This window comes from Lepeophtheirus salmonis, chromosome Z (assembly GCF_016086655.4).
Source record: "Lepeophtheirus salmonis chromosome Z, UVic_Lsal_1.4, whole genome shotgun sequence".
Classification (NCBI taxonomy): domain Eukaryota; kingdom Metazoa; phylum Arthropoda; class Copepoda; order Siphonostomatoida; family Caligidae; genus Lepeophtheirus; species Lepeophtheirus salmonis.
Window position 1 is genome coordinate 3,549,586 of NC_092584.1, and position 27,685 is coordinate 3,577,270.

A 27,685-nucleotide genomic window follows, 5' to 3' on the forward strand; every position below is an offset into this window, starting at 1 on the left:
AAGGAATGGAAACTTGGGAAATGAAGTGAAGAGGAATGTAAAATGTTAAAGTACTATATATTATATTATATACGAACAGTACTAACAGCTACTAAAACTAGCGAGGGGGGAAGAAGACGTTCGTAAGAGGATGTGTATTGTGTAGTAAAGTAACAAGTAGGTACTCCGTACTTACTAATAAAAATAACTACACTTCAACGAATTGAGAACATCCAGTAAGGAACAAGCCAAGTGAAAAAGAAGAAATAAATAGAACCTATTTTCGGGGTGGAATAGTTGCGTGAGAGAGAGGAGAGTGTGTCTTTATTACTATTAGTTCACTTCACTCTTCAGCCAATAATAACTCTTTGTGTACTAATTCATGCTGATGACGGGAGCTGAAAGTAGATCGCAGGATAAAAAAAAATAGAATTAATATAAGTAGTAATAGTAGTAGTAGTAGTAGTAGACTACTATTGGATACAATAAAAAGAAGATCAAAGGACTTTTCTCCTAAGACATCCGCTATGATATTATGGAATGGCGTCCTCTGGATCCCCACTACAACTTGAGTCTGGAATACTACTAGATTGGAGGAAGGAGGCGGAATTAGTCATCTCTGACGTAAAGGATTACGTCAAAGAAATTGGCATTTCACAAACATTACCCGTAATTTTAGTAGAATTAAATAATATATTATATTGAACTTTGACCCTTTTTCAAACCATTTTCTCAATTATTTCTATCGAATTCAGATTCGTTATATTTTTGCCGTATATGTATTTATTAGTTGAATGCATCATTTACAATGATGATTGATGATCTTTTCTTCTTTTTTTAGTCATCCAAGAGTCGAATATATTTGAATTTAAGGATCTTTGAGGGTTCTTGCTATACAGTGGAACTAACGGCCGCAGGATTTTCCATTGTTGCTCCAGAATACGATACGATAGTTGCACAAAGTGAAGGAGAGGGAAATGATGATGAGAAGACCTGTGTTTATGAGACGCCTTTCAGTCTTTTAGACTCCATTAGCCCAGCTTATCGTTTAAAATTTGGGTCAAGCCTTCATAATAAACTTCTTCATCTCATTGATAAACAGGATGGAAATGAATGATAAGTGGGTCTTAGACTCCTCTTTAGTTCATTATAATGAGACATTTGAGGTGACTGTACATCGTAATGGTCTTGGATTAGGATTCAGTATCATTGAGGGGGAGAGTGGAATTCGAATTAAAAAGATATTTCCTCTTCAACCCGCATGGGAAACTGGGAAGTTGAGACAAGGAGACATTCTTCTTAAAGGTTAATTCAAGGGTTTTTTTGTTTCTTTTACTTTATCAACTTTACATTTCCTTTAAAAGCATTATAGTAGTTATTCTAATTAATATGAAAGAAGTGGATTATTAAAAAAATATTACCTTTGTCACTATATATAAATTTTTATTTTAAAATTATATATATATATATTTGTTGTTTTTACTTTTCAGTTTCTGGGATCCCAGTCGATACTTTAACTGTAAGAAAAGCTTTAGATGTACTTCGCTCCAGTCCCCCTGCAACCGTCCTCACAATATGCCGACCATTCTCTCAGACTAATTATAATAATGGCGGTTCTACAACTTCAGTGATGAGAAGTTATAGCTTTACACCTGTAAATACTTCTTCCATTTGGGAAGGAAACCCCTTAATCATACCCTCTCCTACGCGCTGTGATAGACATTTTAACAACAATGATGAAGATATACATTCAACCATTGGTGAATTCATTGTTACTCTCAATAAAGTAAATGGAAGCCTCGGCTTCACACTAAAAGCATCGGAAGATACAACTATAATGCGTCACTCAATAAAGGCCTTAGTCAAGGAACCAGCTATTTCCAATGGGCTTCTCAAACCAGGAGATAAGTTGATTTCAGCAAACAACGTGGACTGCTCTAAATTTTCTCATTCGGAACTTGTACAATTTCTGCGACATTGTCCTGAGAGAGTCGTTCTTAAATTATATCGTGACGCCTCAAGATCTCAGACTCCTATTACGTCCCCAGATAAACCCTTGTTTGAAAACAACAACATTCTCGAAAACCCTCTTAAGAGTCATAGCAAGATGCTAAGGTACGAAGCGATGGAAATGGTCAAGTCACTCCAAGCAAGTCGTTCATCCTTACAGGACTCAAACGGTAGCACGTCTTCCTTGAATAGGCGGAAAGTTGGTGGAGAGTCGAGACCTTATAGTCCTAAACCCAAGTATGTGACGGCCTTACTCACACCCGCATCATCTTTACCCGTAATTGAGTCCCCTGACACTGATTCTGAAATCATTGACGGCAATCATAGTCTGCCTCCCATGTACATTGCACAGAGTATGGAACGCCTTCAAATTGAAGAAGTCGCCAATGACATTGAGCTAAGTCCTTGCAACTCTGGAAGTTCTCTTGTTCGACCAGACTCTCTCGACCTGTCTAGACGAAGACAAAAGTCATACGCATTTCACTCCATAAATAATTAAGTGCCAAATGTTCACTCCCATAAATAAAAATCGACTAAGAATATTATTAGTTACTTAAGCAATTTATTGTATGTACGTAAAATAAACTTAACTGCTGACGCCTAGGATAAAAATAAAACATTTTATATTAAAATAATTTAAGCTGTATGAAAGTATTTCTTTATCTTTTTTCCTTATTTAGAGAAAGGTAAATTAATTAAAATTACTAAGTTTGTTTTATAAAAAATCTGAGAGCATAATTGCTAAATCTGTATCACATGCTCGTATTTGTGATCAATCCTCCTATTCAAAATTGTTCCACGGGAACGTAGTCGTAAGCACTATCACGTCCTTCATAAAAGGTATCTTTGAAATCATTCGCGTCTTGATCATTATCAAATACGGCTTTGAAGGATCGCACACAGGAATCTTCATATATTAGGTCTTCCGCAGACCAGGTACAAATGTTGTCATCAATATTTAATGTCATATCTTCCATGATGTAATGATTACAAACAAAATCGTCATCCTCCTGAGTAGCAAAAATTCTGAATAGTCCGTCCTCGCACATAATCCTTAGAGCGAAAGTTCCTAAGAAGGTTGAGCTATCATACAGTTGACAAACTTTAACAAACACGCATGAGCCCTCCTCATCCGGTATGCTCAAATCCGTGGATTCACCACACTGAAAATATTAAGTTGAAGTTATTTAATGATTTACAACACTTTCCGCGTCCTACGTAAGTTTAAAAAAATATATATTTCAGCCATATTCTTACAGAAAAACAAAAAGACAGAACAGGACACACGAAACAAAAAAATGAAGCGGAACTTATTGACTTACAGATGATTCAACTATAGTGTTGCTGCTATCTTTTTTAAATGAAGCATTCAATTTTTCTTGAGAATTTTCGAACACGGATTTGAATTTATTCCGGGTTGCGACCTCTTTGAACTTGACAGCAAACTGCTCAAATTTACTTTCTTCATCAGAGTAGTCCATTGCGAACCAGCAAAGTGCAGTTTCGGAGGTTATTAAGGGTTTCAGAACCATATCTTCAGAAATTAAATGATTCACAGCAATTTTAAGCGTTTGATCTCTTCTAAATATAACTCTAAAAGTATTTTTCCCTTCATGATGTAAGATCTTGATGTCCCCTACACCTCTTTCCTTCCATTCCTTTGTGTCAGTTTCGTATCTATGAAAATAAATAAAAAGAATCATCATCCATATGGTTAAAAACATTGAGACAAAAATATTAATTGCACATACCGATACACTTTGGAGCGATGACTAAACATAACCTTTTCCTCTTCTTCCCCAGTGCTAACTACCACAAGTTCTGGTAGAGGAATGATGGGCTCAAAATGTGGATCATGCTCACTTTCATCAGGGTCTTCACCAACACCTCTGGAAGTATTTGCACCAGATTGATCTTTTCCAAATATTGTAGACCCCGTTCCCTCAAATGAAAAGCCGTCTTCACGATTACCAAAAGTGAAAATGGAGTCGGTATGAGAGGAGAGGGAAGCAAAACTGGGTAGGTTTGTGGATTTAAACAATCCTCCTCCTGCTTCTTGTCCACCGACACCGTCTTTCTCAGTTTTGGTTGCTCCAAATGAGAATGGAATTGATGGTTTCGAGTCAGTTTTTGAAGGAGACCCCGCATCTTCTCCTTTGTTATTAGTGTTAAATATTTTACCGAACAATGGAGTACCAAATATATTATTATTTGGCGACTGTTTTTGAAGTGTGTCATCTGGATTGTTAGCAGTTGCAGCACCAAACAAATTCTGAGTTTTTGAACCATTCAGACTTGAAAAAATATTGGAGTCACCACCGAAAATATTATCGTTATTTTTCGGGCTTTCATGCTCATTAGATTCATTTACACTTTCATTATTATCATCATTATCATTATCATCATCATCCTCCTCCTCCTCATCATCATCATCATCATCGGCCTCTTGGTCATCCTCAAATTTACTAATTAGATTCCCTTTTCCAATTTTTTTCAATTGCTCCAATACACTTTTACATCCGTCCTCCCCAAATTGATTGCTATCAATTGAGAGGCACGTCAGCTCTTTTTTATTAGCAATAGCATCAACGATGCTCAAGCCACCCTTTTCTGTGATCTCATTCGAATCCATGTGTAGCTCCTTCAAACTGGAATGCCCCTTTTTAAGTGCATCTGCAATTTTAATGGCACCTTCAGTTTTTACTAGACAGTCTCCAATATTTAGCACTTCCAAATTTGGCATACTAGGTAGAACCTTAGCAAGGGACTCCGCTCCTTTTAGCGTGAAAGTATTGTCATTCAAATTTAAGATCCGTAATTTTGGATTGTTACTAAAGGCATCCATCAAGGCCGCAATACCTTCATAATAAATACCATTTTGAGGCATGACAACCTCCTCCAAGCTCTTCATTCTCTTAAACACCTTGGCCAAAGCTATTGCGCCTTCATTTTCTTGACGAGAGCGTCCAAGCACAAATACTCTTAGAGCTAGAGCAGCACCCACTTCAGTTGAATTGTCCAAGCATTTAGTCAGTAAATCGGCCAAGTGTTTGCCTCCAGTTACGCCACATCCAGTGTTGTTTAATCGAAGCTCTTTAAGAGAGTAGCATGACCTTGACTTGAGCAAGTCTTTCAATCCCTCCATTCCAATTGGTCCAAAAGCATTGTCACTCAAGTCCAATTCGACTAATTGAGCGTTGGCTGTCATTATTCCGTTTGATAAATGCGTTAGTGCTGGAGGTATTTCCGTTTTCATCCTACCAGTGAACATATCCTTCCAATGAGCACGTCGAAATTCCGGGTGAGTTTCTAATGCTTTCCCTAAAGCTCTAGCCGCTTCAATTCCAATAGTATTACCAGATAATGTAAGAGTATGCATTACTTTTGTGGAGCTAATTTTATCAGCAACTTCCTTAGCATCTTCGGCCGAATTCAATTTTAGAGATTTATTTTCAAAAGATAGCTCCATTTCATCAGCGACTTCAGAAGGAGGCTTGTAGGGGGTGGTACTGGCGGTTTCAATTTTTCCAAATACAAAGCCAGTAGATGGAGCTGGAGATGTTACATTAGCCCCAAACGTGAATCCAGATTTGCTTATAGACCCAAATAATGCAGGAGATGGTTTTTCTGGAGTTTTAGGTCCTTCTTTTCCAGGTTGAATAGTCTCACACGCGGGACACTTAATATCATTTGCTTTATTCCTGCACATACATCCAGGACATTCCCAACTACCCGCTTCCGGTTTGAACTTATCCAACGATCCTAAAGTTTCGACCTCTGATACTTTGCTACTATCTACCTTCGCTACATTTTTCTTTGGAGATCCAATAGGAATATTGGCTTTGGCATTATCGAATGCTTCTATAAATTGAGTAGCTATGTCAGCAGTCTTGAACTGAGCACAAAACTTTTCAAGCTTCACTTCTTCATCAGAGAAATCATTGGCTGCCCATATTACCGCATTATCTTTCTTTTTCATTCTTTCTGCTATTATTTCTGGCATCAAAAAATGGTTGGCACACACCTTGAGAGTTTGATCTCTCCTCATTAAAATACGGACTTTCTTAGTAGTCTTATGACGTAAAATCTTTAACTGGCCGATACCTCGTTCCTTCCACTCATTTATTACAAATCTATAGAGCTTTGACCTAGCCTCGAACAATATATCTTCATCTTCTTCACCAGTTACAACTTCTATCTCTTCAGGCAGAGGAATAATGGGTTTAAAATCTGGACATGGATCATGTTCCTCTTCATCCGCATAAGATTCATTTTTTGATTCAGAAAGTGATTTATTAGTAATGGCATTGGCGTTCTCTACTGGAGGATTGACCAATGAATTATTAGACACATTTAACTTACCAAAACTAAACGTCTCTACTTTTGAGCCAACAACACCGCCAAAGGGAGTAGCAGATTTTTCTGTCTCAGATTTCGGTGTTGTAAAGTTAAAAACAGAAGAGAAGTTTGAAGAATCAGCACCAAATGAAAAATTGCTGAAAGGAGATGCCTTACTAGTTTCAGTAACGGAAGTGCTCGTGACCGCAGTTGGTGTTGCATTAAACGATGAAAATACTGAAATTGTAGAAGACGACGATGTTGTGACAGGCGTTGTCGTGAATGAAGAGGAAAATACAGAACTTTTGGATTCCGTGGTTGCGGCAGGTATTATCGTATATGTGGCAGAAAATGGGGAAACTGATGTGTCGAGAGATGTAAGTGGAAGTGACGAAAATACAGAGCTTGCTGACGTTGTAATAGGTGTTGTAGTCGAATTTGTTTTGAAAGAAAAGCCTCCGCCAGTACCAAAGGATATAACAGGCGTACTTGCCGATTTTGCTTCAGATTCAACTGCGAGATTTTCTTTCCCAGGTTGCACAGTTTGACATGCAACACACCTCATCTTGTCCTCTTCATTTCTGGTATAGCATTGAGTACATTCCCAACTTCCAGGCTTAGATTTAAAGAGGGCACTCAGTGATGGTTCCGCAGAGGAGGCTAATTTTGGTGGTATTGTTACTATCGATGACAGAGCCCCTTTCTTTGAAGGAGTTGATGAACACCGAACAGCCTTCTTCGCATCATTGAATGCAGCTAAAAACTTATCAGCTTGCTCTGGAGTTTTAAACCTTGCACTAAAGTTTTCCATTCGAACTTCTTCATCAGTGAAATCATTGGCAAACCAAGTGACAGCTTTATCCTGATTCATCATTTTTTCTATATGGATGTCAGGGAGTACATGATGATTGGCACATATCTTCAAGGTCTGGTCTCTTCGCATAATTACTCTAATCTTTCCAGTTGCATTGTGTTTCAATATCTTTAATTGACCAATTCCACGCTCTTTCCACTCCTTGTCCACAAAACGATAGAGTTTGGATCGATCTTCGAAGAGTGTACTCTCCTCTTCTTCACCTGTAACAACATCAACCTCTTCTGGGAGAGGAATGATAGGTTTGAAATCAGGACAAGGATCGTGATCATCGTCATCAGTATAATTGCTATTCACTGAAGTCTGGCGTTGTCTGTTAATGGATGTATGACCATGATCGGTTGGAGTATCAACAGCTGAGTAAATTGGATCTGGAATTTTTGATAATAAAGCAGTGGTAGTGATTGAAACCGCAGGCCCATCTACTTTCTTGAAAGGAGACACCATTTTTTGACCACCATGTGACAAATTAATTTGAAATGAATGTGATGATGCCATAGGAGCAGTGGGAGAAATGATCGGCATGGTTGGCTTAACTCCTAGTCGATGCTCAGGAGGTATAGTCACAGAGCCAGAAAAGGATGGGACGGGATCCTTTCCAACGACGGGAATTTTGTCCGATGAACTGATGACAATATTTGTTGGTGCATTGTTGTTGACGGGCTGCCGTATTGGAGGAGGAATAGGGGTCCCAACAAAGTTAGAATTCGAATTATTAATTACATTTGAAATAGGTTCAGGGGTTGAATGTAACCAATTTGTAGGCTTCATTTGAGGATTTGGGTTTTGGGGGAATACGGGTTGCAAATCAGGCCTCATAAAACCCAAACCCATAACAGCAGGTGTTCCTTGAGGTCTAACACCACCAATTCCATAGCCTGAAGTAGCAAGTTGCAGAAATGCGGCTTGTTGGATTGCAGCGTGTTTCTCGGCCTCTTTTAACTTTTGTTTGAGTAAAGAGATATCCTCATCTGGTTCTCTAGAGGCCAGTTGAATATGCTGCTGCTGCTGCTGGAGTGAGGTTACTGCAGCAGATGTAGCGGCAACTGCAGATGTAATATCCGTCATTCTTAACTCATCTCGATCTTTCAAGTCTTTTTTAAGCATTGTCATCTCCGTAGAAATATTTTGACTAATCGTCTTCCCTTGTCGAACTTCATACATGATATCATTTAAAATCTTCAAAATTGCTTCATCCTTCTCTTCCAACTCGGCTAAGCGTTCATCAAGATGTGCCAAACTAGACTCCTGTTTCGACTCCAGTTGTTTGAATTGAGCGGAGAGCCTCTCAGGGCTAGGACGAGGAGGAAAGCGTCTTTGGCTTTGAGTCTTTGGAGTAGAGAAAAAATTCGATGGAAGGACAGAGGACTTTTCATTAAGGGATCCAGAGTCCTCTCCATTCAGTTGAGTCTCATGGAATAGAATAGTTTCACAGAGCTTCGACACTGCTGAGTTATTTGGAGAAAATTTATGTGCTCTTGAGTACCAGATACGTGCCTCTTCGATGTCAAAAGGAAGGACTTGTGTTAATAGTCTTGCAATCGTTAATAGAGTGTCCGATATAGAGGGGTCGAGTTCGTAGGCGTGCTTGCAAGAAATTAGAGCCTTGTCCTTCATATTAAGGGCTTCCATCAATTTTCCTAAAATAATAGTAGATAATTACATTCATAAATATAATGATTGAACGATTTTAGGTAGGGAAGTACTTTCGGGCTCTTATGAATTCCTAAGCGTTAAAAAATTAATGATAATAGAAATAGCTTTCACGAGATGTCAGTATTTTTGATTTCGGCCATTTGGGAGGCTAAACGAAAAAGTTTTAGAACAAACAAATCAACAAATAGAAGGACTGCCTATAAAAAATTCCCAATTACATTATATATCTAGCCCTAAAATGTATTCAAAATATGTTATTTAGATATATAATAATACAAATCTAATACATCATAGGGAGATTTAGTACCTATTACTTTGATTTAATTCAAATATCAGAGTTTCTCATTAGTATCAAGTAGATGGGCTAATATGAGACGCCCTATTATATATTTAGCTATTCGTCCTAGAATTATTCTGTTTTAACATGTAAAATTAAATACCATCAACTTGGAGGCATATTGCATTTAAGATAACTTGTCACCCATGTGTAGAAGCTATTTTTTTTATTTTATCCTTTTTTTAAAAGATTTTTTTAATTAGTGGATTAAATTATTAGTGCAAAAAATAATAATAATAATAATTAACACAGAATACAATGTGCTAATAACATTAGTTCTAAGATGATACATTTAGTAGCAACAAATAAAATATATCAAACGCCTCAGTGCGGTAATATGAGTCACACTAATTGGGGTAATATTATCCATGCTTAGTCATGTTTCTGATATTGACAATTGGTTTCCAAATCCTCACTTTGTAGGAAGTGAATTCAGAGCTAATACAACTTTGAATCTTTGATATAAATTTTTCCAACATTGCAAAGTAGGAGATGGGCCTAATAAATACTAATTACCCACATTATACCTGCTGCCAAAATTATTTTCAGAATAATGTCAAAGCCTTATTACCAAATTAGTTACTAAATAAACCAATTTAATCTCATTTATACTCACGCAACTTTGGTGCCCGGTATTACCAAGTAAAACGTTTTCTTAACACAAAGACATTTTAATGTGCTAGAGAAGAGTACTTATACTTTAAAAAAACACAACGTGAAGGTACATCACCATTGTGAAAGTTCTAGGTGATTGAACAATATATACACGATATTAGTAAAGTGTCTCATATTCAATTCAGGTTTTATAAAATTAATTAAGCAATTTTATTAAAGTAAAACATCAACTTTGACCACTCAAGATAGAGTCTCCTGTATTTATGACACAATTTATTAAGTCTATGAAAACTATTAACTAAATTAAAAGCTTTTTCAATATCCACCAAGAAACGGCTACCTAGCGAAGTACATCATTAGTAATTAATGGGGACAAAGGGCGTCTGAAGAGGCGGCCAACGTGTAGATAAGGGAGTAAATTACCTTTAAACCTGTGAGCGACGGCAGAAGATTCCCTCACTGACAAATAGCGATCAATGTATGTCTTTGCTGAGTCAAATGCACCGACCTCAAAGTACATTTTTGAGATTTCGAAGCCCTTGAGATTCCGCTGATATTCTGACGGCAAATTCTCTTCCATTATAAGGACTTGATTATCCACATCTTTCTTGGATCGATTCCGAATCATCTTTACTCTCAATAATCGACTTTAATAGACTACAAAACGATAAAAAATGTTCCCGCCAAAATGAGCAATCCTTTGTGAGCGAGTTAGCCAGGAATATCCCACAGAAACCTACTGTAATAAGTAACACTCCACAGAGCACAATCACTCCAAATCCACTCCCTCGACGAATCAAATCCGCTTTCAAATGACTCTAGGAAATTCTATTATAATATTAATATGGTTAATGCCGACAGCAAGGAGTTGAATCCAGAGTTTATTTTACTACTGTCGGACGTACTGATTACAGGAACTTAATTCTTTTTTTGTTCTTCTCTTCTTTTTTGCTCTCTCTCTCTCTCTCTAGTGGCAGCTCTCTAGACTGCTCTACTGGAGCTAGCTAACTACATAAATGCGAGGCAAGAGAATATTAAAAAAATCGGCGACCGGAAATCAATCTTACCAGCTGTTTTCCCAACTTGGTTTTTACAAAACACGTCGTCTTGTTTGTTACTATAAATTTAAATCGCCGGTTCCCAATGTGGTCTATATTGACCCATACTATCAAGCAACCTTTCCTCCAAAAATAAACCAAAAAAAAAAAAGCCCAAAATCAGTTGGTAATTAGCCAATTCTTCCTGACTATAGAACTATTATTCAAGGATTTTTGGGAATTGTTATAGATAGATAATTAAGTACACATAGTTGAGTGGTTAGTGTTGCGTCAGTTCAAGTCAACTGCTGTATGCAGAGATATATTTTTTTTAGAGATTATTTTAGTATAATTACACTACAGCAGCTGAGTTTATTTCGAGTTGATAACAAACTCATCAATAAAAACTTCGTCGGTCTTAATATTTTCGATGGGATGAAATGTTCGTTATTTAGCAAAAGTTAATTCTAATTCAACCAGCCGACAATTAAATACAATGTACATTTGTGTGTTAGCGAGGTAACGTCTTATTTTGGGGTTAGATTTTTTAACTGACGCAGTTTATAAAATCAAATTTGAGTTAGAAATTATGCTCTATAATATATTTGAAGTTGTTGAATAATTAATTTACAATGTAGTACAGCCCGACTTGTTGATAATCGTTCATTAACGAATAACGACAAAAGTATACCTAGTATCTTTCCTCGTTTGATTAGAATAAGTTAAGCAAGATCCCTCTTTTTTCAAATTCTTCTATAATCCAATTCCTTATTATTATTTCTTTTTCATAAAGTACTTCAATTTCTCTCGAAAGATTTATTTTCTCAGACATTTATGATTATTCATGATTTTATTTGAGATGTTTGGGAGTACTTACACGTCTCAATATTTTAATAATATGTATATTCCACGGATCTAGCGCCAGCTTTGTACATAATGAACACGCTTTGATAACTTTTGAATATGTGAAGGGAAGAGGATATATTAATTCGAAATTACAGGGAATTAATCATAAATAATGATTAATAATAAACTCATCTCAATCTTAATTCTTTGCAAAAATATAGGTATATTTTATGAGATGAAATAAATCGACATCACTCATTCCTTCAATAAAAAATCATTTGCAAGGGTTGGGGCTCCATTTAAAGGCATATAAAGCCGGATGTGGCACGTGAGCCGATGTTTGACGACCTCTATAATAAAAAATATTGGACATTTGTCGACTTACTATGATAACGTTTTATTTTTCTAAAATTGGTTAAAACGAGACGGAAAGTCGTTCAACGGGGAACGATGAATGATTAAACGAACTCAAAATTAACGATTAAACGAATTCAATATGAACTAAACGATTAAAAATGTAAACGACAACAAACTTGATTATAGTAAATTAATATATATTTAAATTTATATTACCAATCACAAATTACATTTTTTAAGAAAAATATGTCTTTCTGTCAGTGGTCTATATTAACAAAATACAAATTTGGTGGTCTATATAATTATGCAGGCTCCGAAATCACGCAAAACACAATTTTTGCGTCCATAAACCTGATAATGATAATATTCCGCGTATTTATACATCAAAATTAATTAGATTAAATAAAATTATTTATATGACATCTATTAGATTTATGCTATAACTACGTGGATTTACTTTCTTAGTAAAATTGATTTAGTGAAGCAAAAAGATTGAAGGCGAGAATTTTCCTAGTTTCCGAACTTGTACTCGACAAACATCATGGATAATTTTGATTTATTAATTATTTTCTTTTCATTTTATGTAGGTATTTTCTTTCAATTTTAACCTATATGCACATTGATTTTGTATTTTATAAATACATTTTTTAATCTTTTCTTTTGTATTTCAATCGTTCAACTTAAAAATAGCAGCTTATAAGTTAGAAATCAAAGTGTTAAATACATTTAAAACAAGAATGAGCACTAGAAATAGCGCCAACCTCAGCCTAGTGTCCTTTTTTTTAAATTGGATTTTTTACAACATGAAGCATCTGTATTAAACCAATGGAGCTAGTTTATTATGCCTATATATATTAAGAAACGAGATTTAAAGATAATTTTTGGTTAGAATCAATGTTCCTTTGTAATTTTTAATCAAAAATATCTAATGTGTATTAATATAAAAGGCATTAAATTGTATTTTCTGCTGGAAAAATGATGGAATCATGCCCCAAAATTGCAATGGATACACCAACAAAATCTCATTGTGTTGTGGATTCGACACAGAGACAATGTAGGTCATAAAATTAGTATAATTAAAAAAACATAAATAAATAAACACGGCCACAATTCGAATAGAAGAATTGCTAATCACTTCTCCGTTAGTAATTATCATTAGATATGATGGATTTTTTTTTTTTTTTTTTTTGAAAATACTCATGGATTGACGAAAAAGAATAATAATTTGAGGCATGAGCATTATTCCATCATTAGTACAACGGAAAATAAACATTTAATGCATTTTTTAGTTATAAATATTACATTTTTTGATTTAGAACATTCAAAGAGAACATCCATTACAACCCAAAATAAACAATAACGACGTATAAGCCTCATTTATTTATATATTAAGGCGAAATATCCATGAGGAAAAATGTACAAAGCTTAAATATCCATGAGGAAAAATGTACAAAGCTTAAATATCCATGAGGAAAAATGTACAAAGCTTAAATATCCATGAGGAAAAATGTACAAAGCTTAAATATCCTAAGAAAAAAGTTTAAGGCAAAATTACCGGACCGAATAAAATGTATAAGCAATTTTTTCAACTATTTTTATTTCTTTTTTGTATCAATGGAGGACAAGTAAGATCATTAGAGAAAAATGTTGTATTCATTCCATTGCAATAATTAATTTTAATCTACAATACGGAAATAAGATTGTATTACGCTGTATTAACAAATTTTTAATACATTTTAGAGTCAGATATTAAATACATAACAATAATAAAACTGAGCAATAGAGGAATATATTTTTGATAGACAGTAATGTTTAAGTCCTTTTATTTTTTTGTTCCATTTTGACGGATCCAAGAGTTCACTAATTTCCTTCATATGAATGATAAAATGTGTTTCATTGATGTACAACTTGGTTATTTAGACCTCCCAAAATGAGTGACATCAATAATGCTGACGTTACATGAAAATGCTACATCATTTTATTACATGATGTGTCGAAATGCCTGAGTATTTTACTTCAGCCTTCCAAATATTAGTTATAATATGACGCCATCTTAAAATAAACAATAATTAATTTTGATACTGAGAATACAGGAAGTCCCCGCACTGCGCGGTTACAAACACCGTGGATATCCATAACGTGGTATTTATAATTGTTCCGACTCTCGTATATATTTAGTATTATGATAATAAAAAACTAATTTATTGAAGTAAGCAGGAATTTTCTAGTTATTGAATAAGTGCCTATGCCTATAGAAGTGTATAATTTTGCTTCGGGGAATGCCCTGTAAGGATTTGATTTGTTACCTAGACTCATCTACCTATATAATAACTGGATACTCGAAAGGCACAGAAAAGGAGGGTCAATTGTCAGCTGATATTTTATGTTATATCTATGTAATAAAAAAACCAAGTAGTCGTAATATCTATCTTGTAGTCAACTGGTGAAAGACGAGTCGCTCGTTCTCTCCTTTTTATTCAATAGGTTGTCCATCCAGTTATTATTAGATATAGGTAGATTTTGGTTTTTATTTGGATTTTATTTATTAAACAAACTTGAAATTAGAAAGGAAAAATAGTAAAAAATTGATTTTGAAAAATAATTTATCCATTTTATGGGTTTTAGTTCTAAAAAAGTTGCCGATCAACGCTGTTTCATATAAGGCAGATTTTTCTTCTCCCTAAAACCGCAAAAATTGGTATTTTACAGATAAGTTGGAAGATTATGTAGCAATTTTGATAAGAGGAACGATTTGATAAGGCAAGGAATTTATGTTACTAGAAGGAGTGATTAATGCAGTTATTCCATTTAAACTAAATATTTAAAACAGTGTTATATAGGATAGAAATAGATAATATTTTATTAGACTCCTAGGAACAACATTCCAAAGTTAATTTCTATAGAATTTAAAGAGAGGTTGCAAGAGTTTTATAGGTAAGGTTGCGTTTTTATATTATTTTATAGACATATTGAATCTTTAATTAATTAGGTTTTATCTCTCTTTGAATAGATTTAGATTTTTGAAATTATTCTCTAAAAAAGTTAATATTTGAAATTTTTGTTACCAAAATTTAAAATATTGTAAAAATATTTAAATTGTTGAAACTTTTTTCTATGAAATTTAATACTTGAAATTCTTTCAAAACATGTGTGGGTTTTTGAATTTTTATACAAAAAATTTAATATTTGAAATGTATTTTCCCAAAAATTTAATTTCCTTTGAATAGCTTATTTTAAATTTTTTACCAAACAATTTAAAATTGAAATTTGTTTTCCAAAAATTTAGTTTCCTTGGAATAGCTTTAGATTTTTGAAATTATTTTCCAAAAAATTTAAAAATTTAAATTTGTTTTCCAAAATTAGAAATATATTGTAAACAGCTGCTGATTTTTGATATGTTTTTCCAAAAAAATTAATAATTGACATTTTTTTAAATGGCTGTGGGTTTTTAATTTTTTTTTTTCAGAAAAATTTATATTTGAACTTAAATATTTTAGATTTTTTTTCCAAAAAACGTAATTTTTTGTTAACAACTATTGTTTTTGATTCTTTTTGGGAAAATACATAATTTTTTAATCAAAATTCTAAAAAATTTTATATTAGAAATATAATTATTTTGATTCTTTTTAAGAAAACAAAATCCAAAAAATAAGCCCTCCCCCCCAAAAAAACAACAACCTATATATTTATATATAATCCTGGGGACGCCCCTGGTGTTGGTGATCCTTGTGACACCTCCAAAATATCCCAAAGTTTCTTATACAATTAAAACATTTTGGACTTGGAGATGTGTCTCCCCTCATCAATAGACCTAAATCCTTCTTTTATTTATTCTAAAAAAACCATTTTTAATATCTTTGCAGAATCGCTAATAATAATTTACCCTTTAAAATAAGATATGTTGCCAATTAACTTTGCATCTTTTTGTATCATATAACTATCCTTCTAAAACCTCTCAAGGAAAAGTAATTTAAAAAGAAACAAAAAACATGAAAAACTCACGGCTACTAAAATACGCAAGTTTAGTTTATTTAACAATAGTCTATTAACCTTATAGAATAAAGCATTAAATATGTCTACTATCATTATGTAACAAAGATAGACCTTCTGTTATTCATAAAACTTATTTTACTGCCGAGTAGAAGTATTGAGGCGCACCCTCTATCTACAAACCATAAAAATGTGCAAGCCGTACTCTATGAGAAGTACTACTTAAACAGGTCATAGACGTAACACTATATTATTATGAACATACATATAATAATTTAACTGCCCAGATATATAGTATTGAAAGATATACGTAGTTTTATTCATTACCTTTACCGAGTGGTCCATTAAAATCTGAACCCATTCCTTTTTTAACTTCAACCAGATGATATTTATTAATTAACAAACTAATCTAAATAAAATTAATACTATCAATAGGTATTTGCCAGAGCTCTCTTAATCATTAATTTAGCTGCCTTTAGCGGTAATAATGTTTTCAGGTGGCAGTGGAAGGTCTGGGACCCGCTCAAGATGTAGTCATCTGTTATAGGATCACAATGCTGACTGACAGTGCTTTGAGGGCCTCGGTATTTAGATGGAGGACACTGTAGACTTCCCCTCGACATGGATATTAAGAGTCTAGTCGAGAGGTTGGCATTAAGGTTGTAGGGCGTTTCTTATTATTAAAAGGTTGCAAGGATTGAATTTCAACTATCCTCTCTAGCTGTATCCAATTTCGGGATAGAAAGATAACCCTGTATCCTGAATAAGTTTGCCTCCACTTCATACGTTCTCTTTCTATCCCAAAATTGGAGACAGCGAGAGAGGATAGTTGAAATTCAATCCTTGCAACCTTTTAATATTAAGAAAATAAGTTCGGCACGTCAAGTGAATGAACGCAAAGTGAAGAGCATTTATATATTATATATTAAAGGATGAAAAGGAGAAGATTATTTGGCTTTTTCGAGCTATTTGGATAATTAGCACTCCAAAAGGTGACTAAATTAGACAGAAGGTCACATTGTGTGGAAAAAGCTGTGAATTTGGCTCTTATGTATTATTCGAAGGAGGATAGGTGGTGAGTTCTCTCTGAGTCCATCCGTGAACTGAAGGATGAGTACGGAGGAGATCATATCTAATTATGGAAGATATTACAACTTTTTCTTATATCTGTCATGAAGTAAATTTTTTAGAGAACCATTGTTTAAAAAAAAAAAAATCCACATACCAATCCCCCCTCCCGATAATAAAAAAAAATATTAAATTTCGAGAACATTCTAACATGTGAAGCTTCACAGAGTGGCAGTTATTACAGGCTACACTATGTAGTTGTACGCTGATTTTTGTGCAACGTGTACTATTAGCCTGCTCCGTATAATAGGAATAATTGCTTTTTAATTTTAATTTCATATTTGAATACTTTAGGGTAAACATTATTGAAAAAAAAAAGTCCAAACCCCTCCCCCGAAAATAAAAATATATATTAAATTTCGAGGTCATTCTAACAAGTGAAGCTTCACAGAGTTACAGGCTACGCTATGTTTGTATTGATTTTTGTGCAACGGCTATTAGCCTGCTCCGTCTACTCGGAATAATTACTTTTCAATTTTTAATTTAATATTTGAATTTTTTATAGGGAAAATTATATTTTTAGTTATTGCTGATTTTTATGCAACGTGAAGCCTACTATTAGCCTGTTGTACTGATTTTTATGCAACGTGTACGTCTCCGTCTACTCGGAATAATTGCTTTTTAATTTTTAATTTAACATTTGAATGTTTTATAAAAAAAATTATATTTTTTAGGGTAAACATTATTGAAAAAAAAAGTCCAAACCCCTCCCCCGAAAATAAAAAAATATTAAATTTCGAGAACATTCTAACATGTGAAGCTTCACAGAGTGGCGGTTATCACAGGCTACACTATGTGGTTGTATGCTGATTTTTGTGCAACGTGTACTATTAGACTGCTCCTTCTACTTGGAATAATTGCTTTTTAATTGAAAAATTAATATTTGAATTTTTTATACGAAAAATTATATTTTTTAGGGTAAACATTATTGAAAATAAAAGTCCAAACCCCCCGAAAATAAAAATATATATTAAATTTCGAGGCCATTCTGACATGTGAAGCTTCACAGAATGGCGTTATTACAGGCTATACTATGTAGTTGTATGCTGATTTTTATGCAACGTGTACTATTAGCCTGCTCCGTCTACTCGGAATAATTGCTTTTTAATTGAAAAATTAATATTTGAATTTTTTATACGAAAAATTAAATTTTTTAGGGTTAACATTATTGAAAAAAAAAGTCCAAGCCCCCCCGAAAATAAAAATATATATCAAATTTCGAGCCCATTATAACATGGGAAGCTTCATTGAGTGGCGGTTATTACAGGCTACACTATGTAGTTGTACGCTGATTTTTGTGCAACGTGTACCAACGCGCAGGGTGGTTGTATAATTTTAAAAGCTTCTTTCCATACTGGTCTACGTCTTTAGTCCAAAGACCTATACAGGACCGAGTCACATAATAAGAATTTTACTTTTGGTTCATTTTTTTGGACCCACGGAGTAAGTCGATCAAGTGATCGACTCTGACTGATAATGGACTGACCAAACACTAACTGCAAATTTGAATCCCCACGTAACCTTATAGGTTAAACATACTTCATAAATCCTAACATATCTAAGAGAGGGTAGAGTTTGAATTAAGTGACTCGGTAGTGTTGGTTTATGGGGGATTTATATGGATATGTTTGACAGAACATTCCTATAATGGATCTTCATCCACCCATTGCTACTATGAGTCTATATCTTCTCTTTTAATATCCTAAGAATACGCTTTGATGTTCAGGGATCTCGAACCAAGATCTTTGTCCTACTCATTTGCTCTTATCTCCTTTAATGAGAGGATCATTCATGGTGGAGATATATTTTAACATAAATTCCCAAAAACATTGACTTCTAATCTCGTAGATCATCACCTCTAAAATACATCAGTCGCTCAAGGTTTTTAATAAAATCCCCTTATACTTATGAATTTCTATATCGAGCAAGAATAAATAAATAACAGATCCGATAAGGAACCCAGACAGTTATGTTCCTCTATTCAAAGCTACTTCATATAAAATCCTGAATATATTTATCATAAATTCTCCTCTATTTTGTATTCTCCTCTTTTGAAGGAGCCCTGATGTGTCCCTAACAAACAAATTACTCATCTCTAACACAAAGATAAGTGGTATCAATTTCATTTGGATGAGATAACTTTTAAAGTAAATTTAAGTCATACTAGAGGAAAGAGTTTGAATTGAGTTACTCTGTAGTTCTAGTTAGTCCCTAATGTAGATGGATTTTTTCTTCGGTAAATTAGAATATAGGTATCTGCATCCAATCATTATTCTAATGAATTCCTTATTTTTCAATGGTATATTCTAGACACTCGCCTCCTACCTTAAATTTGATGTACAGGGGTTGGAAGAAGATTTAATGGCTCAAACTTTAGATATCATCTTCTTCAATGGAAGCATCATTCATTTTTTTATGGAGTTACAAATTAAAATCAAGGATCGTGATAGTGACTTCTAACCTGTCTCAAGAATGAATGCCTCAGTCACTCAAGGGCTATTTGTATTTCTAATACAGAACTATCTCCTACCTTTGCTATTTTTAATAATAATAATTAAAGTTATTATAGGATAACTATATCTTAGTTCACAGAAAAACTACCCCAGCATTATATTCCCAGGACATCAATCCTCCGTACTATTAACTCCTCAGACATTAATTATAAAATATCACCTTAACAATTAATCCCCCTCCCTCTCCATCCCTTTTGATTCGTTGTTTCTAATTAATTAATGTATCAGTTTATAATAATATACAATTCTTAATCTTGAAATTTTAATAATTTACACAGCGTACTTTACTATTTATCCTAGGTATATACCTACATACATGGGCAAATAGGGTGATTCCTTTATATTTTCTATCTCTTCTAGTCTAAATTATAGATATACTTTAAAATATATTTAAATGTAATTCTATATTTCTTTATTTTGTGTTTCAAATTTCTTTATCATTTTTAAGTGTGTATATAAACAAAATATAGTTATTTTATATATTATATTGTTTAAATCAAATTAGCAAAATAATTAATAAAGTATACCTCTGAATTCTTTAAATCAATATATTAATGAATTTACTTTGGGGTTTTAAACATGACTACTTGTGGAAGTAGACTTCAAGTTATAAAGAAATAATTTTATAACATCATAATGAGATGATATATAAGGTATACATAGTTAGACAACTTTATAAAAATTAAATTAAGTTTTTTCCAGGCAAAGCTACCTTTTATTTTGTTCAGTAGTTTAGTTTTGATATGTTTATTATTTTTATGTTTTTTACTAGCTGAGATGAAAATTTTTGAAGCCACGAGTTGTATTTATGGGAAGTTATATTTTAGTCTCGAGAAGAGTGATTTAGCTACACAGCCAGAAATGACGAACACAATTGAGTAAAAGTAACTTCTTCATGCTAATGTTTCTCTTCGATGATCTATATAATTTTATTAATAGTGAAAATATCTACTAGGTAAATTTTTGGGGTTTATTTTCTGTTATAATGTCATGAATTAGGCTTACTTTGAAGTTATATTTAAAGATAATTCTAAAAGGCAGTATAATTAAAGTAAGTCTTCAGTTTTATTATTGAATGGATGTTACTTGGAAGCATTTAATTCACAATTTGAACAACATTTATTAAAATCAATGACATAGTCCGCTAGAACAAAAGCTTGCACAGTTTGAATGAAGGCTTAATTTTCACTCGATACCACAGCAGATTTAGTGGCTTTAGAAGTGTATCTTTGACGTTTCTGTGGTGAATGGAGATATATTTTGAAAGATTTGCTATGAACAGATACAGGCACCAAAAACGTTACTGAAGTTAGTTCCCCAATCCTGTGGCTGTATCCTGTATTTTCGAAATCCCTTCATTTGTGAATACTCTCACAGACGAATCACCACGCTGAAAAAAGAGTGAGCAAACCCTCGAATAATCAGAAGGTACTTCTACTAAGAATAACTCTTAGCCAGGAACTTTTGGAATATTCGTCCTGGAGGAAAGAATGAAGTTATCTGGAGATAATCCTGGAATCAATTTCATAACCAAAATATAAGGACTGTATTTATTTCTTTTTTCCGGAAAATAAGCCTTTCATCTTCCATTCACTTAGAATTACGGTGTATTTATCAATAAAATATAAATATTTTCCCATAAAAATATTAGAATTCCTTTTTATATATGTGCGGGCGTAATCTAAATATTTGTGATTTTTTACTACGTCATCAATAAACAAACACATTTATGACGTAATGTATGTAGAGGGAAATGTAGGGATTTTTAGTGGGAGGCCTGCATAGAGTGGCGTTAGCACAGGCAACACTATGTAGTTGTAGGCTGATTTTTGTGCAACGTGTACTATTAGCCTGCTCCGTCTACTCGGAATAATTGCTTTTTAATTTAATATTTGAATTTTTTATACGAAAAATTATATTTTTAAGGGTAAACATTATTGAAATAAAAAAGTCCAAACCCCTCCCCCCGAAAATAAAAATATATATTAAATTTCGAGGCCATTCTAACATGTGAAGCTTCATAGAGTGGCGTTATTACAGGCTATACTATCTAGTTGTATGCTGATTTTTGTGCAACGTGTAATATTAGCCTGCTCCGTATAATAAGAATAATTGCTTTTTAATTTAATATTTGAATTTCTTATAGGAAAAATTATATTTTTTAGGGTAGCATTATTGAAAAAAAAAGTCCAAACCCCTCCCCCCCGAGCATAAAATATATATTATATTTCGAGGCCATTCTAACATGTGAAGCCTCACGGAGTGGCGTTATTACAGGCTATACTATGTAGTTGTACGCTGATTTTTATGCAACGTGTACTATTAGCCTGCTCCGTCTACTCGGAATAATTGCTTTTTAATTTTTAATTTAACATTTGAATGTTTTATAAAAAAATTATATTTTTTAGGGTAAACATTATTGAAAAAAAAAGTCCAAACCCCTCCCCCTGAAAATAAAAAAAATATTAAATTTCGAGAACATTCTAACATGTGAAGCTTCACAGAGTGGCGGTTATCACAGGCTACACTATGTGGTTGTATGCTGATTTTTATGCAACGTGTACTATTAGCCTGCTCCGTCTACTCGGAATAATTGCTTTTTAATTGAAAAATTAATATTTGAATTTTTTATACGAAAAATTATATTTTTTAGGGTAAACATTATTGAAAAAAAAAGTCCAAACCCCTCCCCCCAGAAAATAAAAAAAATATTAAATTTCGAGAACATTCTAACATGTGAAGCTTCATTGAGTGGCAGTTATTACAGGCTACACTATGTAGTTGTATGCTGATTTTTGTGCAACGTGTAATATTAGCCTGCTCCGTCTACTCGGAATTTTTTCAGTTTAAGGAATTTTTGCTTTTTAATTGAAAATTTAATATCTAAAATTTTTCTCCAAATTATTCTTGCCTAGTATTATGCTTGTCTGTCAATCCAAGAGTCTTCTTGAATTTGAACATTACACATGTCTAATGATATTATAATTGATAAAGGGGAATTAAGTGATTATCACTTCTTCCATTGGAACTGCTGTCGTGTTTGTTTATTTTTCTTTTATCGTAATATATGTAGTGTATATTGGTAATAGTTATTATATTAGTTTAAAATATGTCGTTTTCTTAATTGTATCACGCAACCTTTCATTTATAAAGAAACAGAAAAAAAGGTCGAAATCAATGAGTTCTTTTACTATCTGGAGGAGCTCAAGCTTCATCACGCAACCTGTTTTGGGGATAAACATCAATTTTTTATTTCAAATTCCTGTTGGTAAACTCCTATGATATTTGTACAAATATATAAAAGTAATAGTTTGTCGTTGTTGTAGTTTTTTAACAACATCACGTGGTGTTTTATTTAACTCTTCCATTTTAGGTTGTCATTTTAAATCCCCAAAAATTGTTTTTGAGGCGAAAATGATGGACTTACTTTACGTTCACAGCTCAAAATCAAAGTAAATAACTTTTTTAAAGGTTTTTTTAAAGTAAATTGTCAAAAAATAATTGAACTAATTATTTAAAAGGATAAATTTGCCCTTCAAAAATAAATTATCAACTTCAGTTCGTGTTTGTACAAAATTATGTAGTTTCAGTTTCATTCAAATGATATTATATTTATTTAATAGATATTAGTCTTATAATAATAAAATAATTAATTCATTATGCTAAACAAGTGTGAGTATGGTGGGTGTCGAACTGGGTCGATAGGAAACTTCCTTCAGGTGTCGGACTACATCGATTTCCCAAAGAACCGTTGACTTGCATAAACTATAATAATATAAAAAAAAAATACTAATACTCATAAATTTACAAAATTACTTACAAATGAATAAATATATCGTTGGAAGCTGGATAATTCTTTTATTTTTTGTTTTAAATTTATTTTAGTAGAATCAGTTATTCTACATTCTACACTTAAAAAGCTATTTATTCTCGTCCGATAATTACTACGACGTGACGATAAGAATTTTTTAACACCATTATTCAAGCTTGGTGATGCTCTAAAGCATATTATACCCAATGATAAGAGCTTATTTGAGTATTTCTCTTTATTTTGAAATAAAAGAAAGAATTGTTCTTCAATAAAACAATATCTTCTGATAATTTATCCCGTGAAAAAAAAAATTAAAAGTTAGATTCCGAATTTTTTTTATATCTTATGATATTTCTGGTACACCTTCATCTTTGAGACAAAATATCATTATAAATTCTGTTTCGATTTTTTGATTCTTTGTGTTTTCTGTGATTTAGGAGCATAAATAATCTCTTTCGTTAAAATATAATAGGCAAAGTACATGATTTGACGTAGATATCTGTGAGGATTCGTGAAGGGCCATGTTGATCCATTGATGCTTACGAATTAAGGATTTGGGACATGGATGTAGTCCGACACCTGAAGGACACCCAACATACACACACTTGTTTACCATAATGAATGAATTATTTTATTATTACAAGATTAATATCTATTAAATAAATATAATATCATTTGAATGAAACTGAAACAACATAATTTTGTACAAACACGAACTGAAGTTGATACTTTATTTTTGAAGGACAAATTACTCCGTTTAAATAATTAGTTCAATTATTTTTTGATGATTTACTTTAAAAAAACTTTTTAATAAATAGCTACTTTGATTTTGAGCTCTGAACGTAAAGTAAGTCCATCATTTTCGCCTCAAAAACAATTTTTGTGGATTTAAAATGATAACCTAAAATGGAAGAGTTAAATAAAACACCACGTGATGGTGTTAAAAAACTACAACAACGACAAACTATTACTCTTATATATTTGTACAAATATCCTATGAGTTTACCAACAGGAATTTGAAATAAAAAAAGGATGTTTATCACCACAACAGATTGCGTTATGAAGCTTGAGCTCCTCCAGATAGTATAAGAACTCATTCCCGAAATCATCTGATAGCTAGCCAAATATTTCAATCATACCAACTGCCTTTGATCTCTTACATACTTGCAAACTATCACTGTCATATTATTTCTTCATCATTTTTAAAATAAATGACATATTATTAAAATCTACAAGGTATTTTATTCGATACTGTATTATAATATTGTATTTATATATTCTTTTAAAATAATCTTGCCATTTTTTCCTTATCATTTTTTCCTGACACCGTACCGACAAATAGTCAATAGACATCATATTTTTTCCTATTTCAATGTCAATTTCATGACGTAATGCCTCGTAAAAGAAAGATCGAGGAAATCGAAGGAAGATACTTCTAACTTGATCACCCATCTCAAAAGATGTTCAAATTTTGATTCCGAATTCCAGGAAGGACTTCATTTTTGTGTTCTACTTAGATGTTAATCTTGGCCCACTATTTTATTGATACTATAAAGTATCGAGTTTCTAAAATCCGAATTTAGAACTGTATGAACTTGTAACTTTTTTAGTTTCTACCCCGTACATAATAAATGGATGTATAAACATTATCATTCGGTATAAAAACTACAAATATAAAAAATGTATTAATTGAACTTATAAGGATTCATTTTTTCCGGAATATTATTGTAATATTTATTCACGCAACCTTACCAGCGTATTAACTTTAATATCTTAATAGATATAAATGTATCAAATTGACCAAAAATCAATCAAAATCGACCTTTTTTGAATATATTAGAAAAAAAAAAAGAAGTGAAATATAAAGTTTATTCTATAACTTCACCTCATATATACAGCCCAGGAAAGATAAATAAAAATATATTAGCTTCTAAGTAAGATACTTAATTTTACTCGATTTTTTATTAATTGTAATCGAGATAAAGTAATAAATAATTCATTTTTCAAATGCTGAAATGTTTGTATCAATTTATATTTATTTCGATTTTCATCTATATAGTATCTTTCATGTCGAAATATGGCACTGAACCACCGTATTTATACCCTTAAAACATGATTGAAAAAAAAAAGGCTATTAAGGCCAAGCCAATATCCGTTCAAAGTTTTAAGGGTCATAATTGTGTTCTACGGCTTAAATAAAAATTATAAATGTGGGGTTCAGCCTCCGGGCCAAAATGCTGTTGCATGGTAAAATATTTGTGTTTGGTTATACAAATTGAGTAAACTATTAAATGTGTAATGAATATTCCATGTCATTGATTAGATATTTGTATAGTGCATTTAAGGTTATTGATGGAAATGCAAGGCTATACCGTAGGGCCTTTCCTACAAATTTTTGAATTCCACAACGCTTTTTAAAACTAAACGTCAAAGCGTCTAAATGTTAGCAAGTATAGCAATCTATTGCCTTCCTTCAATGTTACTGTTAGAGTACCACTGTTATACTCTATGACCTTATATCTCTTGAAAGCATTAAACCAAGTAGCACATTGACGGCTAATGTCATTATCTTGATCAAAATTTACTTTTTTTGTACGCTAGAGGTATTATTATTTCAAGCATTTTGAAGAATAATTTCCGGGTCTCTCGTGAATGAGCCAAGTAATTTGTAATTTGTTTCAAATTTGCTGTATAATAATATGCAAATATAAAATATTTAAGACATGAAAAAATTAGAAACGTATTATTATTACTTATTCAAACCTATTAATAAGTTACGTACAATAAATAAATGAGTGACGTCATAGAAAAGCAACATCTTGCAAAAATATTATGACAAATATTGACCATATTATTTCCTCAGGCTAACGGTGCTCGATGCGGAACTTGGTGTAATGCTCTATATCTCTCTGCCTTGCCCAGCAGTCGATACGGTACATCAAATTGAAAATTTCAGCGGTCTCGATTGCATGATGGTCTACCTCGTATTTCTATTAATCTATGTAGTAATCTAATTAAGAATAAATAAATTGTATTACATTGTATAATCTTAAGTTTACCTTAAAAGTTTCAAAGCCCGAATAGAAGTGTTCAATTTGGGTCTGGAAATCCTATACGGGTCTGAGACAGCTATGATTTTTTGTTGGATCCAACTAATTCGGTCCCTTAATAAAGTTCTGTTTAGAGCGGACTCAAAGATAAATAATCGATGAATTCATACAAAAGAGGAAATTCAATTTTAGTGAAGCTATTCGAGTGACTGGACCTTGCCAACACCAAAATACCCTATTTATTTTGTTGTCAGCTGTCGATTCACTCATCTCACTTGATACGTCATGCTTTTTCCCATAATTTTTTCTTTTTATTTAATTAATTAAAACATTTACTTTTTTTCTATTATTTTTGATCAAGTAATATTATAATACAGTCTGGAATAAAATATATTATGCACCGTTTTAATATGACTTAGACATAGGTATATCTACGTCATATCATATTAAAAATTGTGGATAGATAATAGGACAATGATAGTCTGTGAGCACTTAAGATATAAGTATCAGTTGGTATGATTGACTTATTTGGCTAAATACCAGATTATTTGTGCTTTTTTTTCTGTTTCTTTTTGGAATGAAGGTTGTGTTATCTAATAAAGGTAACTATGTGTGCTTGGGAGTATTTTGGCGGAGAAAATAATTAAAATCGACCAGACATAAGTTTATCTAAGAAATAATCTTTACTTTTTTTTGTTTAGATGTGATCAATCTTGCGATCATATCAATACCTTTTAATCTAAAGACATTTATCCTCTGACGATCGAATCATGAAGTTAGTTTGAGTAGAGCAATTACTTATAGAATTATGTTTGAATTAATTGAAAGTCTAGCAGGCTAAAAAATATCTGGGATATCTTAAGGCTGCATTGTTTTCAATCAAAATAAAGTTCCTTCATTTTATGGACTTATCTATTGTATGAAATATTTATGGATGATGCCAATTATAGGAAAGATTGAATTGATGCCCAATAATACACGTCTTGGACCCATTCATTCGTTCATTTTGTAAAAAACTTTCCACTCACCTTTCATTCCTATTTTTTCCGTTCAATCATTCATTTTTAAATTTTCATTTATTCCTTTAATATTTATCTAGTATAAAAAGTCCAACCTAAAGAAATACTTATTAATACAGTCATGT

General features: G+C 32.6%; 3 protein-coding genes across 3 annotated transcripts in view; 2 read left to right on the forward strand and 1 right to left on the reverse strand.

Annotated features, from left to right (window-relative positions):
- The first annotated feature begins 15 nt into the window (after nt 1-15).
- Nucleotides 16-2,624, forward strand: LOC121130442 (disks large homolog 1). Its single transcript, XM_071893724.1, has 3 exons — nt 16-648; nt 821-1,284; nt 1,470-2,624. The coding sequence occupies exons 2-3, from the start codon at nt 1,083-1,085 to the stop codon at nt 2,486-2,488; spliced, it is 1,221 nt and encodes a 406-aa protein (XP_071749825.1). The 5' UTR covers nt 16-648; nt 821-1,082; the 3' UTR covers nt 2,489-2,624.
- LOC121130139 (E3 SUMO-protein ligase RanBP2) lies at nt 2,532-10,834 on the reverse strand. Its single transcript, XM_040725867.2, has 4 exons — nt 10,233-10,834; nt 3,741-8,841; nt 3,312-3,666; nt 2,532-3,152 (listed from the first exon to the last, which is right to left on the reverse strand). Exons 1-4 carry the CDS (start codon nt 10,435-10,437, stop codon nt 2,775-2,777), a joined length of 6,039 nt encoding a protein of 2,012 aa, XP_040581801.1. The 5' UTR covers nt 10,438-10,834; the 3' UTR covers nt 2,532-2,774.
- Nucleotides 10,835-14,820: 3,986 nt separating this feature from the next.
- The window catches only part of LOC121130123 (uncharacterized protein CG43867), a 396,776-nt gene continuing 383,911 nt past the window's right edge, over nt 14,821-27,685 (forward strand). The window contains exon 1 of the mRNA XM_071893641.1: nt 14,821-14,983. The gene's annotated coding sequence lies outside the window, so the exon portion shown is untranslated. The remainder of the gene's footprint in view (nt 14,984-27,685) is intronic.

What these genes read in the sequence shown, in the direction of transcription:
- LOC121130442 (XM_071893724.1), top strand. Translation starts at nt 1,083, where the DNA reads ATGGAAATGAATGATAAGTGGGTCTTAGACTCCTCTTTAGTTCATTAT. An exon ending in AGGAGACATTCTTCTTAAAG is followed by an intron (nt 1,285 to 1,469) that starts GTTAATTCAAGG and finishes TTTACTTTTCAG; the next exon opens with TTTCTGGGATCCCAGTCGAT.
- LOC121130139 (XM_040725867.2), bottom strand. Translation starts at nt 10,437, where the DNA reads ATGATTCGGAATCGATCCAAGAAAGATGTGGATAATCAAGTCCTTATA. An exon ending in CATCGCTCCAAAGTGTATCG is followed by an intron (nt 3,667 to 3,740) that starts GTATGTGCAATT and finishes TTATTTTCATAG; the next exon opens with ATACGAAACTGACACAAAGG. An exon ending in ACACTATAGTTGAATCATCT is followed by an intron (nt 3,153 to 3,311) that starts GTAAGTCAATAA and finishes TAATATTTTCAG; the next exon opens with TGTGGTGAATCCACGGATTT.